This window comes from Bison bison, unplaced genomic scaffold (genome assembly GCF_000754665.1).
Source record: "Bison bison bison isolate TAMUID 2011002044 unplaced genomic scaffold, Bison_UMD1.0 scf7180017864516, whole genome shotgun sequence".
Taxonomy (NCBI): Eukaryota; Metazoa; Chordata; class Mammalia; order Artiodactyla; family Bovidae; genus Bison; species Bison bison.
In genome coordinates, this window is record NW_011495069.1 from 7,168,780 (window position 1) to 7,187,366 (window position 18,587).

An 18,587-nucleotide genomic window follows, 5' to 3' on the forward strand; every position below is an offset into this window, starting at 1 on the left:
TGCAGTGCTGGGTTCATTTGCCAAGCCTGCAGCACTCAGGCCATAAAGTCTCAGGGTCCTCGTTTGAAACAAGGGGAAGGAAGACCTAGTTTACATGGCATTTGCTAATGAAATCAGAGGATGGATAAAAATATCTGGCACAGGGTCTTCACACATGGCGGACGCTCAGATGATGGCTTCCGTCAATTCTGTGCTTGTTGGTTTAACGGGGAATGAGTCCACGACAGGGTTTAGTTTATCTAGTGATTATGCCATCTCTCTCTCCTTAGGTGACCCTTGGTCAGCGGCCACGTATTTGCCTCTTTTTTCTATTTTTAAAAGGAACTGTGGGTAATTCCCTAGTGGTCTAGTGGTTAGGACTCGGTGCTTTCACTGTCGTGGGCCTGGGTTCAATCCCCGACTGGGGAACTTAGATCCTGCAAGCCGCAAGGTGCAGCCAAAAAAAAGGGGGGGAAATTGTGAGAAAGCATTACTGGTGAGTGTTCTCAGCTTGATATTGGTGGAGACAGAAGCAGAGAGTTTAGGTAAATGCATATTAAAAGTCTTTATGTGCCAAGATAGCGGTGTGTGTTGCGGGAGGGAGCAGTTCAGCTACCTCTCCCTGGGAGTAGGAGTTGGGAGTGGAAGGTTGGGGAAGACTTTTATTCCATGTTCTCTTATTGGTCCATACTTGTTTTTATAAAAAGAATTTTTTTTTTTCCTGTTTTGAGCCCCTGTCTCTAATTAGTTTGGACTTCCCTGGTGGCTCAGATGGTAAAATCGTCTGCCTACAAAGTGGGAGACCTGGGTTCGATCCCTGGGTCAGGAAGATCCCCTGGAGAAGGAAATGGCAACCTACTCCTGTACTCTTGCCTGGAAAATCCCATGGACGGAGGAGCCTGGTAGGCTACAGTCCACGTGGTCGCCAAGAGTCGGACACGACTGAGCAACTTCACTTTCACTTTGTCTAATTAGTTCAGCCAATATTCACTAATACCCACTGAAATCCTAAGGGATACCCCTTATTGAGCACTTAAAAGCACTTTCCATACTTAACCTTGAACCCTCAGTTCCCTTGGGAAAAGCTGCCTCCTTTTACAAACAGCAAACCCAGCTAGGAGAAGTTCAACCACTCACCCAGGTCCTTCCACCCACAAAGGTGAGGAGAGCCAGACTCTTTTTATCTGAAGGAGGCAGAAAGATGTGGGAAAAAAGCCAAAAGCAGTCTCTAACTCAAGGGCCTGACAATGAATGCAGAAAGTTGGCTGCCAGACCCAGAACGGAGGCACGGGCCGTGGCAGTTCATCTTTGCTGAGCGCTGCTGTGGGAGAGCGGAGGGCAGGAGGGTTGATTCCGTCTGGCGGGAAGTCTTCCTGGAGGTGACCGGGCTGAATCTGGAAGCTTCCTTTTGGAGGGGGAGTGGGCAGCAGAGCATGGCTGGCAACCCAGGCCTGTTTAAGGTGGACTGGAGACAGGAAGCTCAGCCAGGCCAGAAGGTTGGCCAGTGTGGGGATGTCAGATAGCGCCACAGAGGGGTCCTTCAGGGAGCCTGAGTCATCCAAGTCCTGAGGATCTGGTTCGGGGGAGGAAGGGACAGACAAAGCGGGGCTTAGGTCTGTGACTGAGGCAGGACTTCAAGGCTTAAAGGAAGGCAGAGACGGGGAAGGCAGAGCCCATCCTGTGGATCAGCAGGCCCAGCTACACGGGGTCATTCTGTGGTTGAGAATGGGAGGGCTGGCCGGGAACAGGTCGTAGCCACCAGAGCCACCAGCCTGGCTTCAGGTGACCCCAATGGAGGGGGTGCTGGCCCCTGTTTCCATCACGAGCTGGCACAGGTAGGAGACCTGGGGCGAGCCAAAGCCTGTAGCCACAGCTCAGAGACAGCAAAGACCGGGAGTGATGTGGGAGGACGGAGTGGCCCATTGTCCCAACGATTTGACAGAGGTTGGTGTGGGGAGCCAGGAGGCTGAAAAGGAGGTTGGAAACAGCCAGTGAAGGCTTTCACTGCCAGACATTCAGGTGTGGGTACTGGGGAGATGGCTTGTTTTTTGAGCTTGGGAATGCCATGATCAAACCCAGGGTCTCTCACGCTCACCAGAATGCGAGCTTCTGGAGGCAAGGAGTTGGCCTTTGGGCCAAGTTCCATGTCTCCCTAGCTGGGGGACCATGGTTGAGTCGCTCAGCCACACCGAGCCTCAGTTAGTTTCCCAGTAGAAAAATGCAATGATTGAGAGCATTAAATGAGCTGACAGATGCCACATGTGAGGGCACCGACAGCAGCCTTGTGCAAAGAAGATGCCCTCTTTGCTTGGAGGGTTTTGCACAACTTCAGCTGCCTCTCACCCCACCCCCAGCCCAAACCACGCCCATCCTTCAAGGCCCATTCAAATTAATCATCTTGAAGTCACTCTTCACAACCCAATAGCTCATCTCACTGACTGCTTATATCATACATCATAGTTTTTTTAGCTGCTTCCCCCCACCCCCAGCTTACATTGTAAAGATTTTGAAACCGGGAGAGGCATTTCAGGCATTGTTGTAGGGTGGTCAAAGTCTCACTAGCATGGGCAACAGATGCCCTGGGTTCAGTTCTTCTGGGTAACTTGGGGCTCCATGTGGTATGGAGGGCTTCAGTTTCATCAGTAAAATGGCAACAATAACCTTCCTCACACATTCTCCAGAAGATCAATTTAGATACTCGGTGTGAAACATAGTTAGGAGGAGTTGAATAAATATTGTTGAATAAATTGAAACTGCTTTGAAAAATGGAATCTTTAAAAATGTCAAACCTTATTTTTAACTCTCCATTGTTCATTGTTCAGTTGCTAAGTTGTGTCCCACTCTTTGCAACCCCATGGACTGCAGAACACCAGCCTTCCCTGTCCTCCACTGTTTCCCGGAGTTTGCTCATGTTCAGATCCATTGAATCGGTGTTGCTATCCAACCATCTCATCCTGCCGGCTTCTCTTTTTATCTTCAATCTTTCCCAGCATCAGGGTCTTTTCCAATGAGTTGGAACTCCCATGCTGCTGCTGCTGTCGCTAAGCCGTTTCAGTTGTGTCCAACTCTGTGCGACCCCATAGACGGCAGCCCACCAGGCTCCCCCGTCCCTGGGATTCTCCAGGAAAGAACACTGGAGTGGGTTGCCATTTCCTTCTCCAATGCATGAAAATGAAAAGTGAAAGTGAAGCGCTCAGCTGTGTCTGACTCTTCGAGACCCCATGGACTGCACCCTACCAGGCTCCTCCGTCCATGGGATTTTCCAGGCAAGAGTACTGGAGTGGGTTGCCATTGCCTTCTCCGTGGACCCCCATAGTATATAGTAAAAGGCCTGATGTTTACTTGCTGCTAAGAGAAACTTGCCAACAAAGGTCTGTCTAGTCAAGGCTATGGTTTTTCCAGTAGTCATGTATGGATGTGAGAGCTGGACTATAAAGAAAGCTGAGCGCCGAAGAATTGATTCTTTTGAACTGTGGTGTTAGAGAAGACTCTTGAGAGTCCCTTAGACTGCAAGGAGATCCAACCAGTCCATCCTAAAGGAAATCAGTCCTGAATATTCATTGGAAGGACTGATGCTGAAGCTGAAACTCCAATACTTTGGCCACCTGATGCGAAGAGCTGACTCATTGGAAAAGAGCATGATGCCGGGAAAGATTGAAGGTGGGAGGAGAAGGGGACGACAGAGGATGAGATGGCTGGATGGCATCACCAAATCGATAGACCTGAGTTTGAGTAAACTCTGGGAGTTGGTGATGGACAGGGAGGCCTGGCGTGCTGTGATTCATGGGGTTGCAAAGAGTCAAACACAACTGAGCAACTGAACTGAACTAACTGAAGAGAAACTACATGCTTAAATATTTTCTCCAGTCACCCAGATGAAGACCAAAAGAGGCATCATACAGGGATTATAAAATAACTGGTTTTAACCAAAATTTCATCTTCCTTCTCAGCACATCGAGATGACCACAGCCACCCCTTTGGCGGGTAACACCATCTTCTCATTGAACATGACCACCAGAGGAGAAGACTTTCTGTACAAGAGTAAGTCAACTTGGCTTGGCGGCCAGGGGATCGAGGGTGGGACAGAGTTTGTCTTTAGCTCCTGCTGTCAAGGTCAAGAGCATGGCCTCTGCAGACAAAGTGCTTGGGTCTCAATAATGCCATTTGCCAACTGCGTGAACCTGAGCACGTGACTTCACTGCTCTGGGCTCGTTTCATCATCTGTGCTGCTGCTGTTGTTTAGTTGCTAACTCGTGTCTGACTCTTTTGTGACCCCATGGACCATAGCCCGCCAGGCTCCTCTGTCCATGGGATTTCCCGGGGAGAATACTGGAGTGGGTTGCCATTTCCTTCCCCAGGGAATCTTTCTGACCCAAGGATCAAACCCAAGTCTCCTTCATTGGCTGCTGCTGCTGCTAAATCACTTCAGTCGTGTCCGACTCTGTGCGACCCCATAGACGGCAGCCTACCAGGCTCCCCTGTCCCTGGGATTCTCCAGGCAAGAACACTGGAGTGGGTTGCCATTTCCTTCTCCAATGCGTGAAAGTGAAAAGTGAAAGTGAAGTCGCTCAGCTGTGTCCGACTCTTAGCGACCCCATGGACTGCAGCCTACCAGGCTCCTCTGTCCATGGGATTTTCCAGGCAAGAGTACTGGAGTGGGGTGCCATTGCCTTCTTCCCTGCATTGGCAGGCAGATTCTTTAACACTGAGCCACCAGGGAAGCCCTTCCTCATCTGTACTATGGGAGGATTAATGATCTGCCACATAGGTAGGTGTGAGGACTACAAGTGATAATCCGTTTGAAGAACTTAGAATAGCCTCCATGCCCATGAAACACGTTGTTTGGTCACTAGGTCGTGGCCTGATGGACTGTAGCTCACCAGGCTCCTCTGTCCATGGGATTTCCCAGTCAAGGATACTGTAGTGGATTGCCATTTCCTTCTCCAGGGGATCTTCCTGACCCAGGGATCGAACCCATGTCTCCTGCATTGGCAGGGGGATTCTTTACCCCTGAGCCACCAGGGAAGCCCACCTAAGTACTTAATGAGTATTATTATTATTATTATTACTACTATTACTTTTATTTTCATTATGGAGTTTGGGGGCTTAGAGGGCAACGGAAACTTGAATCTCTTGTAAGATAGCCCTGGATGGGACTTCCCTGGTGGTCCAGTGCTTAAAAATCCACCTTCCAGTGCAGGTGATGGGGTCCAGTCCCTGGTCAAAGAACTAAGATTCCACATGCCACAGGGCAACCTAAGCTCATATGCCACAATTGAGATGTAATGCAGCCAAATAAATAAATAAATATTTTTTAAATGGCCCTGTACGAGTCACCTTAACATGCAACTACTTTCATATTTTCTTTGGAAAGCGAAAACATCCTGTCAATTTACAAAGAAGTTAATGAATGTAGGTGGGAAGAGCTGGTCCTGGGGAGACCTTTGCCAGGAACAAGAGGCCCCCAGAAGGAGAAAAGTGAGGACCACTCCTCAGAAAGCCCATTGATTGTATTAGGTGAAGTTTGGGTCCGTTTTGTACATGCGTGTGTGCTAAGTCGTTTCTCTCATGTCGGACTCTTTGCCACCCTGTGGACTGTATCCTGCCAGGCTCCTCTGTCCGTGGGATTCTCCAGGCAAGAATGCTGGAGTGGGTCGCCATGGCCTCCTCCAGGGAATCTTCCTGGCCCAGGGATTGAACCTACATCTCTTTCATCTCCTGCATTGGCAGGCAGGTTCTTTACCACTATCACCACCTGGGAAGCCCCCCTATTTGGTTCATATCTCTGAGAATGGAACAGGCCTCCCAACACGCATGGAGCAGTGATGAGCGGTGACAATCGGCTCCAGACTGTGGTACTGGCAGGAAGCTGGATTTGTGGCAGGGTGTGTCTCTTACATGGAGACCCAAAGCGAGTCGCTCTTGGGACGGGGTCTCACGTGTTAGCCTGCTCTTTGCTGGGTGCAGAGACCTACAGAAGCCTGCTGAGGAATGTCTCAAAACAGTTCTGAAGGGAAATGCAAAGCAGATAGAATTACTATCAGCAAGGTGGGAATAATACTGTTTCATGGTTCTCAACCAGGCAATTTTGCCCCCTAAGTAGGATTGCCAGATTGAGCAAATAAAAGTACAAGTTACCAATCAAATTTGAATATAAGATAAACAATTAATAGATTTTTAGAATAATGATATATCGTGTAATATTTCAGATGCATTTTGAAATTTGTCATTATTTATCAGATATTCTAATATACATGGGTATCCTATATTATATCTGGCAACTCTACCACCAGGGATATTTGGCAATGCCTGAAGACATTTTTGGTTATTCCAACTGGGGGTGTGTGGAGATAAGTGCTCCCGGTATCTAGAGTATAAGCCAGGGATACTGCTGAACACCCTACCGTACAGAGGTGTTTTGTCCCCATGACAAAGAATTATCCAGACACTGGTTGAAAAACCCACTGGACTTCCCAGGAAGGAAAGGAAAACAAGTCACTCCATGATGGATTTCCCACCCCCTCCTTTTTGCCCTCCCAGTCTTTCTTCCTATGAATAATTGCACAGGTCTTTTTTTTTTTTTAAGTAAACTTTTTTTGGCCATGCTGTGGAAGGCACGTGGGATCCTAATTCCTTGACCAGGGATCAAACCTGTGCCCCCTGCAGTGGAAGTGCAGTCTCAACCACTAGACTTTCAAGAGGAAACTCCAAAAGTAAACTTTTTATCAAAGCATTACATACATGCAAAAAATTGCACACATGATAAGTGCACAGCTGGATGAATTTTCACAGAGTGCACACAGCTGTGTAACCAGCACCCAGATGAAGGAGCAGACCACCATCAGTGTCCCAGAAGCTCCAGTGCTCCTTGCAATCATTAGCCCCTGCCCACTCAAGGGAACCCACTTTTTTCTAATTTCTACTGCCATAGATTAATTCTACCCTGGTTTTGAACTTTGTATACATGGAATCATGTATCTGTATGTTTTGTATCTGACTTCTTTTGCTTAATGTTATGTTTATATGTACATATTTTAATGGTTGCAATATAATGTATATATATGTAAAAGTGGGTACGTGTATAGTATCATATTCTATTTTCCGCTTTTACATCATCATAAGTGTTCCATGTACCAGAGTCTTCATAATCATTATTTTAATTATAGTATAATACTTCAAGGGATAAGTATACCATATCTTTTTAACCTTTTCCATATTTAGAATATTCAGAATGTAATAAGCATTTTCATTTATATAGCTTTTTCTTTATTGGGGATTACTGCCTATGATCAATTATCCAGAATCAAATAGATTGGTTTAAAGTGTGAACCTTTTTTATGATTCTTGATACTTTCAGTATCAATTCTGGCAAGGATATTGATTTTTTTTTTTTTTTAGCACAAAGTCACTTTATTTTCCCTTAACAAAGTACATTTCCATTTTAAAATTGAAGTATTTTTGATTCAAGTTTTGTACTGTTTCAAGTGTACTGCAAAGTGTTTCAATTACATATAATTCAGAATGTACATATATATATACATATATATATATATACTTTTTCATATTCTTTTCCATCATAGTTTGTTACAAGATATTAAATATAGTCCCAGGTGATATACAGTAGTTCCTTGTTGTTTACTTTATATATGGTAGTGTGTATCTGTTAGTGCTGCTACTGCTAAGTCACTTCAGTCGTGTCCGACTCTGTGCGACCCCAGAGACAGCAGCCCACCCGGCTCCACCATCCCCGGGACTCTCCAGGCAAGAACACTGGAGTGGGTTGCCATTTCCTTCTCCAATGCATGAAAGCAAAAAGTGAAAGTGAAGTCGCTCAGTCGTGTCCGACTCCTATCGACCCCATGGACCACAGCCCACCAGGCTCCTCTGTCCATGGGATTTTCCAGGCAAGAGTACTGGAGTTGGGGTGCCATTGCCTTCTCCAAGGGATATTGATCTTGAACCTAAAATTAGAAATTGACATTAGGATTGGGCGCTGATATTGAAAGTAGAATCTGAGATATTAAGCTACAAGGACATTCATTATAGCTTTGTTTTTAATAGTGTAAAATTGAATGCAACATAAATATCCTCAATAAAGAATTGGCAAATAAATCATGGCCAGCCAACCAATGGAGTACTATACAGCCTTCAAAAGTCATGAAGACAAATATATAGCAATATGATCAAGATATTTTGTTATAAAACAGTTTATGGAACATGGTTCCATTTTTATCAAATGCATATTTTTCCATATTATAAATATTTTCTTAAGATAGACTTTCAGACGTAGGATTATTAAATTATTCAAAAGGTTATGGATATTTAATATGTATATATGCAAAAATATGATCACATTGGTAAATGTATACATATGTAGACTCTCAGTGGTTCTTGGGGCAATGAGGTCTTATCCTCCCCTCCTTTTTGGCTTGTATTTATATTACCAAATTATCTACAGGGTCTTCTCTTGCAATCCAGTGGTTAAGACTTCACACTTTGAATGCAAAAGCATGGATTCAATCCCTGGCCAGGGAACTAAGATCCTACATGCCGTATGGTACAGTCAAAAAATTATATAAATCTACAAAAATGGCATATTACTTTTGTATTATCAAAAAGAAGCAAGGATGTTTTGTTTCATGCAAGAAGTTTGAAGTTATGTTGGGGATGATAAAAGCAGGACTGGACCTTCAGCAGAATTTTGGCAGGTAATGTGCTGAGGGCCCTCACACACACAGCAAGTAGAGGTGCTCTGCCACTCTGGAGCAATTCTCTCCTGGGGTCCGCAGGGAGTGTTCCAGCAGTGAGTGTGGCATTCTGTCCTCTCCTGGACCCAGGGAGGATGCAGGGTGCCACCATATGGGTCCCGCTCCCACCTTCCACATCCTTCTTTGGACTCCCTTTGCACACTAGCCTGGGCTTCCCTGGTGATTCAGACTGTAAAGAATCTGCCTGCCATGCTGGAGACCCAGGCTCGATCCTTGGGTCGGGAAGATCCTCTGGAGAAGGGAATAGCTACCCACTCCAGCATTCCTGCCTGGAAATTCCCTGGTGTGCTGCAGTCCATGGGGTCACCAAGAGCTGCACATGAGTGAGCAACTAACACTTCCACGGCACACTGGCCATCTCCACTCCTCTCTTCCTCGTAGGTTCTGGAGCCATCATTGCTGCCGTTGTGGTGATTGTCATCATCATATTCACCGTGGTTCTGATCTTGCTGAAGATGTACAACAGGTATGGGACGCCCTGGGCTTTAGAACCATCTGGTCCCTTCAGCGATGCTAGAATGGAAGCTAATGTTTGTGGTTGCCTGTTACGTGCCCAGCAGTATCTTTGAGTCCATTTTCAAATGCTCTTACCTTTTGTGGGTCCTTTTTGGATGTTTATTCTACTGGAAGAATAAACTTGCCTGGTGGCTTGGACGGTAAAGCGTCTGCCTGCAATGTGGGAGACCCAGGTTCGATCCCTGGGTCGGGATGATCCCCTGGAGAAGGAAATGGCAACCCACTCCAGTACTCTTGCCTGGAAAATTCCATGAATGGAGGAGCCTGGTAGACTACAATCCATGGGGTCACAAAGTCAGACAACTGAGCGACTGCACTTTCACTACTGGAAGAACTTCACAGTGACCATAGATTTTTATATTTGGAGAAGTATTTTCGATATACAATAATGATAATGGCTTTTTTTTTTTTTTTTTGGCTACCCTGTATGACATACATGATCTTAGCCCAACCAGGGATCAAACCTGTGCCTCCTGCATTGGGAGCGTAGAGTCTTAACCACTGGACTGCCAGGGAAGTCCCATGATAATGATCTTGAGCTCTGTGATAAACTCATGTAATTTACAGATAGGAAAGTGGTGTTTCAATCCTCTTCTGTTGGAGAGCCCTCTGTGAGGTTATACTGAGTGGCCCATGTAAGTGCTTGGTGTGACAAACACTGAAATGTGCATACCTGCAGCTTTACTTTCTGGGATCAAATAAGAGGAAATAAAATAATATAAATTGATTGCAAAAAGAATAAATGTTGTGTTATCACCTCTAGTCACAACTTTGCTAGAAGGTTGTTCTTTTGAGGGAAGAAATCAAAATAAAAAGACTGCCTTCATTTACATCATAGAAGACCCAGAAGCCATTAAAAAAAAAGTTTTTATAGAAATGTATTTATTGATGAGAAAAACTGTTTACAACATATTGTCAAAATTTGCAAGGCAGTAGGTATATCATGATCATATGCATGGGTTGCACACACACACCCAGGAAAAGTTCAAATAATACACAGCAAGGTATTAACAACTGGTATGTCTGCATAATGGAATTTAGAGTAGGTTAGTTGGTAGGTTGGCTTTTGCACGGTCAGGGGGTGCGCTTCTTGATTTCTGCCTTATTTTTATAATGACAATGTTATTTGTAAAGGTAGCTAACATATATTGATCTCTTACTATAAGTGAAAGTGAAAGTCGCTCAGTCATGTCCAACTCTTTGCAACCCCATGGACTATACATTTCATAGAATTCTCCAGGTCAGAATACTGGAGTGGGTAGCCTTTTCCCGGGGGATCGCCCCAGCCCAGGGATCGAACCCAGGTCTCCTGTATTGCACGCGGATTCTTTACCAGCTGAGCCACCAGGGAAGCTTACTATGTGCTGGGACAATTCTAAGCTCCTTACATGTATTAACTCAGTTAGTCTTCATAACAGTGTCAGAAAGTGGGTATTCTATATCCCCAGTTTTATACTTTTGAAACAGGCAGGGGAAGATTAAGTGACATGTCCAAGTTTCAGTTCACCTCAGTCGCACAACCATATCCGACTCTTTGCAACCCCATGAATCGCAACACACCAGGCCTCCTTGTCCATCACCAACTCCCGGAGTTCACCCAGACTCACATCCATCGAGTCAGTAATGCCATCCAGCCATCTCATCCTCTGTTGTCCCCTTCTCCTCCTGCCCGAAATCCCTCTCAGCATCAGAGTCTTTTCCAATGAGTCAACTCTTCGCATCAGGTGGCCAAAGTACTGGAGTTTCAGCTTTAGCATCATTCCTTCCAAAGAAATCCCAGGGCTGATCTCCTTCAGAATGGACTGGTTGGATCTCCTTGCAGTCCAAGGGACTCTCAAGAGTCTTCTCCAACACCACAGTTCAAAAGCATCAATTCTTCGGCGCTCAGCCTTCTTCACAGTCCAACTCTCATATCCATACATGACCACTGGAAAAACTATAGCCTTGAGTAGACGGACCTTTGTTGGCAAAGTAATGTCTCTGCTTTTGAATATGCTATCTAGGTTGGTCACAACTTTTCTTCCAAGGAGTAAGCATCTTTTAATTTCATGGCTGCAGTCACCATTTTCAGTGACTTTGGAGACCCCAAAAATAAAGTCTGACACTGTTTCCACTGTTTCCCCATCTATTTCCCATGAAGTGATGGGACCGGATGCCATGATCTTAGTTTTCTGAATGTTGAGCTTTAAGCCAACTTTTTCACTCTCCACTTTCACTTTCATCAAGAGACTTTTTAGTTCCTCTTCACTTTCTGCCATAAGGGTGGTGTCATCTGTATATCTGAGGTTATTGATATTTCTCCAGGCAATCTTGATTCCAGCCTGTGCTTTTTCCAGCCCAGCGTTTACTCAACCCTGATTGATAGAGTTGGGATTCAAACTCATCCATCTTGTTTCAGAGAAAATATTCCTACCATTACACATATAATAATATTATTATTATTTCATATGTTATTTTTAAAAAATATTTACAATTTGGGTCTATTTCAAACCAAGAAGTGGCATCCAACCCCAAGGTCTACCTATCATTCTTCTCCATCATTGCTGGAACTCTGAGCCCCTTTCTAGGTTGAAATCCAGATGGAGGCTCTGCTCAGCCCATCCTACTTACAATGATGCCTGAGCTGAGAACTGAGAAACCTGGATTCAGTCTTAAGTCTGTCAAAAGCAGTCAAGTTACTGAACCTCTCCATGCCTTGATTTTATCATCTTTAGAGTGGAGATGTCTCTAAATAGACATTGCTCCAAAGAAAACACACAGATGGCCACACTCAACATGACTGAATGTTAGAGAATTGCAAATCAAAGCTATAATGAGGTCGAGTTACAGATATATCAGATATACTTAGGGTTGCCAGTTGGTAAGGAGAGAGGGACAAATTGGAAGATTGGGATTGACATATAAATAGTATTCTATATAAAATAGATACTTAATAAAAACCTACTGTATAGCAGAGGGAACTCTGCTCAGTACTCTGTAATACCCTCTATATGGGAAAAGAATCTAAAAGAGAGTGGGTATATGTATATGTACAGCTGATTCACTTTGCTGTGCAGCTAAGATTAACACAATATTATAAGGCAACTATATTCCAATAAAAATTTGAAAAAAAACCACCTATAATGAGGTATCACCTCATACTGATCATTATAGTTTAGTGGTCCCATTTGTGTTTTTGAATATTTTTAATTAAAAGTACTTTTAAGAAAAAATAGCAATTTCCCTTTAAAAATGTGGTGGCCCAGTATCACGTGGTGTTGCTTCCTCCAGGCACTGTAAGTTAAACCATACACAGATTAAATTGGACAAGAGAAACATGTTCAGTGTGTGGAATGAAAAAATACACATATATTTATTGGAAAAAAAATTTTAAATCTGCAAATAATAAATGCTGGAGAGGGTGTGGGGAAAAGGGAACCCTCCTGCACTGTGGGTGGGAATGCAAATGGTACAGCCACTGTGGAGAACAATATGGAGATTTCTTAAAAATCTTAAAATGAGAGTAACCATGCGTGAGTGCTAAGTTACTTCAGTTGTGTCCAGCTCTTTGCAACCCCATGAACTATAGCCCACCAGGCTCCTCTGTCCATAGGATTCTCCAGGCAAGAATACTGGAGTGGGTTGCCATTTCCATCTGTTCAGTTCAGTCGCTCAAGTCGTGTCCAACTCTCTACGACCCCACAGACTGCAGCACACCAGGCTTCCCTGTCCACCACCAAATCCTGGAGCTTGCTCAAACTCATGTCCATCGAGTCAGTGAATCCATCCAACCATCTCATCCTCTGTCATCCCTTTCTCCTCCTGCCTTCAATCTTTCCCAGCATCAGGGTCTTTTCCAATGAGTCAGTTCTTCACATCAAGTGGCCAAACTATTGGAGTTTCAGCTTCAGCATCAGTCCTTCTGATGAGTATTCAGGGCTGATGTTCATATGAACTAGCAGTTCCACTCCCGGGCATATATCCAGAGAAAAACCATACTTCAAAAAGGTACATGCACCCCAATGTTCATAGCAGCACTACTTAACAATAGCGAGACATGCAAACAGCCTAAATGTCCATCAACAGATGAATAGATAAAGAAGATATGGTATGCATACAGGATGGAATACTACTCATCCATGAAAAAGAATGAAATAATGCTATTTGCAGGACATGAATGCACCTAGAGGTTATCATACTAAGTGAAGTAAGTCAGAAAAAGACAAATATCATATGATATAATTTATATAAGGACTTCCCTATAGCTCAAACGGTAAAGAATCTGCTTGCAGTGGAGGAGACAAGAGTTCGATCCCTGGGTCAGGAAGATCCTCTGGAGAAGGGAATGCCAATCCAATCCAGTATTCTTGCCTGGCGAATCCCATGGACAGAGGAGCCTGGCGGGCTACAGTCCATGGGGTCACAAAGAGTCGGACACGACTGAATGACTAACACACACATCATTTGCATATGGGATCTAAAATCTGATACAAATGAACTTATTTATAAAACAGAAACAGAGGCTTTCCCTAAGTGTGGCTAAGATACCACACTTCCAACGCAGGGTGTGCACGTCTGATCCCTGGTCAGGGATTCTTTTTGGCAGTGTGGCCAAAAATGAAATAAGTAAATAAGATAAAACTGAAACAGACTCATAGACATAAAAAACAAACCTATGGTTACCAAAGGGAAAAGGTGGGGTCAGGGGAGAGGAATAAATTAGGAGTTTGGGGTTAGCAGATACTATATAGAAAACAGATAAACAGCAAGGTCCTGCTGTATAGCACAAGAAACTATATCAATATCGGTATCTACATTAATCTCCTTGATGGAGCTGTGGTTACAGAGCCTGTTCCGCAGGGCACACACGAGGAAGACTCAGCCTTATGTGGGTGTCTCCTTACAGGAAAATGAGGACGCGACGGGAGCTGGAACCCAAGGGCCCCAAGCCAGCTTCCCCTTCTGCCCTGGGCGCAAACAGCAACAGCAGCCAGCAGCCTGCAACGGTGACCTTCAGCCCTGTGGATGTCCACGTGGAGACTCGGTGACTCCCTCACTGGTGCTGTCTCGGCCACTGTCCAAAGAGCCTTCGGTCAAGACCAAGAAGCACATTTCTCCTCTGGCAGCTTCACGATGAGTCCCTTCTGGTCAGGTTGACGGGGGCATCTCTTACTCAATCCCTTATGCTTCTGGCGACCCCCAACCCCATCCTGCCAGGCCCCAGCCCAGCTTCATCCGTATCCCCGCCACCACCCTTCCTAAAAGTTCTGCTAACGTTGGGAATCCACTGATGTGGGTTTAGCTGTCTCCCCTAAATGCAACAGCTAGACAGACAGACAGGTAGGCAGGCAAGCAGATAGCCCGGGCCTCTTCTGGTTAGGAGTCAGGAGTCAGGACATGCTCCTGAGTGGGTCTGCCTGGGGTCATATCAGAGGAAGGGCCCTATCCATAGCTTTGCAGCCCAATACTCGATCCCATAATCAGGCACAGGGGAACTAACTGGGACTAACTAACCAAAACTCAACTTGTTCATATATAACTTGTTTTAGGACTAAATGAATGCTAGCTAGCTTCTGACAACACATCTGCATATTTCTCCATCTTCAAGAAAGGTTATAGAAAAAACTGAATTCTCCAAAGGTGTCTACATCTTTAGTAAAGAGTCAAAGTCAAGGACACAGGATGACCTTAGGAAAACATGGGAAGAATGGCCAATGGGATGAAAGTGTATTGCAGTGTCCACGGCCAAGAATGAGCCTGGAGACTGGCCAGGGCCCCTCCCACCCCAGGGGGTGGTGTGGCTGGGTTAACCTGGACTCGGGCTCATTTCTTGGCTTCCCTGTATCTGGATTCTGAGCAGTCCTCACTCTCCAGTTACCACCTTCCCTCCAAGGTCAGGTATTTGGAGACTGATTAGATTTCAACTCTATTAATGTTACCTCTACCCTTCCTGGTCACTTTACAAAGATTCTGGATATATTCAAAGTACCATATTCACAAACCATTCCCCTGGACAGAACTCATCTCTTTGACTCCTTAGCCTGGATAACAATTGAAAAAGGAAAGAATTGGGATTCAAGTGACCTGTTTTCTAAGCCCCACTTCCTGGTCGTGAGACCTTGGGAGAGAGACTCGACTCCTCCCTATTTTGTTTCCTAACATGAAGTGGAATAATGTCTGCCCCACTGGGTGACCATGACAAGTCAAGGACCTAGGAAAGTAGCTCAGGTGGTGCCTGGCACCCAACAGATGCTTTCCAAATGGGAACCACCATTATTATCATGAATTTCTTCATTGCAAGACATATGCTTGTTCCCATTTTAATGATTCTGAAGTCAGAATATGTTTTAAAATTGATGGGTCCATTAACAAAGTTGTATTTTTTTTCCTCTCAAAAAGCTGTTTTTTAACCAATTGTACATTTTATAATTGACAACATCTTGGAAACAAGGTAATAAATCTGTATTCTGTTACAGAAAGTAACACACTCCAACATTTAATCTTAAATTCTAGGAGGTAGTCAGATATCCCTTTTGAGGGAAAACTGAGGATCTTGGAGGTAGGAAGATTGACCCAGAGTTATACAGCTCCTGTCATCCCACTATAAAAATGCTCACTTCAGTATGTCTGGAGAGGGACTTCCCTGGCAGTCCAGTGGTTAATACTTCACACTCCCAATGCAGGGAGCATAGGTTTGATCCCTGGTCAGAGAACTACAATCCCTGAGGGCCATGTGGCCAAACAGACACACACAGACACACACACACAGAAACACAGACACACACACAAGAATACGTCTGGAAAAACACTGCCAAATTCTTTCTTTCCAGACATCTCTTCTCCATCCTGTGTTTAAATATCCACTAGACACTTCGCAAGGTGCTTTCATGTAAGTTTTCTCCTGGGATTTACCTTTCGCAGTTACCCTGGGAGATACTATTTTTTCCATTTGCCGTTGAGAATTTCAAACTCAAAGAGAAAAAAATACTTGCCAAAAGTCTCACAGCTAGTAAGTTACAAAGACAAGATTCAGATCCAGGTCTCTTTGACTCCAAGGTCCATCTTTGTGTTGTATTACACTCTTCCCTAACATCCTGGCTCAAAGTATGTGGATTCTTCTGTGAGTTCAACAAGAGGAGGACAGGCTTATCCACATGTCTGAGTGGAGGTCAGGGTCTAGCTTCCACAACAAAAGTGGGGTAAATTCACTTTGGTAGCTTCTTTGGGCTTCTGTAGCCAAGGGGGCCTTTTCCAAGTCCATTCAAGATCTAAGGAGTCCTGCTTCATTCCCCCTACCATTCAGTCTCAAGGAGCAAGGCATGAGATGCCTCAAAGTAGGGCTAAGCCCTTTAAGGACTCAAGCCCACACAGATATGTTTCCCAAAAGTATTTTGCTTAAAAAAAATAAATAAATAAAAGTTGACCATAAAGAAGGCTAAGCACGAAAGAACTGATTCTTTCGAACTGTGGTGCTGGAGAAGACTCTTGAGAGTCCCTTGGACTACAAGGAGATCCAACCAGTCCGTCCTAAAGGAGATCAGTCCTGGGTGTTCATTGGAAGGACTGATGTTGCAGCTGAAACTCCAATACTTTGGCCACCTGATGCAAAGAGCTGACTCATTTGAAAAGACCCTGATGCTGGGGAAGATTGAAGGTAAGAGGAGGAGGGGGCCTCAGATGATGAGATGGCTGAATGGCATCACTGACTCAATGGACCTGAATTTGAGCAAACTCCAGGAGATAGTGAAGGACTGTGTGCTGCAGTCTATGGAGTTGCAAAGGGTCAGACACGACTTAGCAGCTGAACAACAAAAACAACTCTAAAACCAAACTCTTCTGCCCACAGTGGAATCTTCCAAGAAAGAGAAGCATATTCCTCTAGTATAAATGAAGGTTTGGAAATGGAAAAGGCAGGTAGAGAGGTGAGGGGGAGGTAAAGAAAAAAGGATTGTTGTGTTTGGGTTTTCACTGATGAGGGTGAACTCAATAAACATCCTTAGGGCTCCTGTGTGCCAGGTGAGCTGTCACTACACACAGTCAGCATGGTACCTGCTCTCAGGGAGTCTGCAGCTGGCCTCCTGAGACAGGCGTCTTGCAACACAGTTGTATTTTGTTTCTGACAGGTGCCTTTCCGCACTGAGCAGATGGTGCCCTATTTGGCCACCGAATCAATGAAAGATATTAAATGCTTAAATGTCTAAAAATAAAAAATGTTTAAATCAAATATTTGTTGAGTTGATTTCATTTCGGAGCTAACAAATACCTTTTCTGGAAACTTCCTTTCCTTGACAATGTAAACAGGATCCTGAGGGAAGGCCAGAGCTGTTTCAAACATTGCACTCTCAGTTCGAAAGGATGGTGGAAGAGATGGACTGCTGTGTGAGCCAGAAAACTTGTTAACTTCATTAAATATTACAAAGGGAATTCCATTTCATAGTAGGCTGAGAGGCCAAAGTTTGGAGACCGCTAGGAGTGGAGGAGACATTAGAATGGAATCGAAATCACCAATAATGATGTTTACCATTAATTAAGCTCTTCTGTGTGCCAGGCATAGGATGAGTCCCTTCTACCCACTAGCTCCTTTAGCCATTACAGCTCCCATGCAAAGGGTGAGCATTATTTCTATTTTTTGGATGAGGAAACAGGTGCAAGTGAAACAGGAGTGAAGGGGGCAGGGCACAACTTTTAAAAGAACAGTATAGTCCGAGGACACGACATAAACTTATTAGAACTAAATAGGTTCAAGATGGTGGATTTATCAACTTCCGCTAAACCCGGAGCCTCGGTATGCATTCGTTGTAACACATCAGCAAGCTAAATGACACACTCAAAGGGGCCACGACAATTCCCAGGCAGACCTTAAAGGTCAAAAAGTGGTCGACGGCCCAGTTCCTGGAAATCTCCACCGCTTCCCCAAAAGAGCTGGAACACTTCTTCCACACGTTAGCCTATGAAGTTACCCAGCCCATAAAAGCTAACCACACCATATTTCAAGGCCACTCTTGCCTTCTGAGATGACTCACATCCTCTGTGCGGAATGTGTTCCTCTCTAAATAAATCCACTTCTTACCTATTACTTTGGCTCTCATTGAATTCTTTCTGCCATGAGACATCAAGAACCTGAGCTTCTTTAAGTCCGAAAATCAGGTGTGTGATCTCAGTTGGGAGATCATGGATTTTGGCTGGATTTGAGCCCCCACACATGAGTTCAAGTCCTAATCTGAGACGAACAGTCTCAATATCATTGACATTTGTCCTCTTGGTGATGTTGAGTTCATTTGGCTGGTCTAACGATTAAATCGACACAAGACAGATTAACAGGAGAAAAAGATTAATTCATACGCA

The 18,587-nt window shown here is 44.6% G+C and overlaps 1 protein-coding gene across 2 annotated transcripts in view; it reads left to right on the forward strand.

Moving 5' to 3' along the window:
- NCMAP (noncompact myelin associated protein) overlaps positions 1-16,672 on the forward strand; it is a 50,564-nt gene extending 33,892 nt beyond the window's left edge. For both annotated transcript variants that reach the window (XM_010830062.1, XM_010830063.1), the window contains exons 2-4: positions 3,930-4,020; positions 9,129-9,213; positions 14,149-16,672. In XM_010830062.1, coding sequence (XP_010828364.1) covers positions 3,939-4,020; positions 9,129-9,213; positions 14,149-14,290 — 309 coding nt within the window. In that variant the 5' untranslated portion in view covers positions 3,930-3,938 and the 3' untranslated portion in view covers positions 14,291-16,672. The remainder of the gene's footprint in view (positions 1-3,929; positions 4,021-9,128; positions 9,214-14,148) is intronic.
- Positions 16,673-18,587: the final 1,915 nt, after the last annotated feature.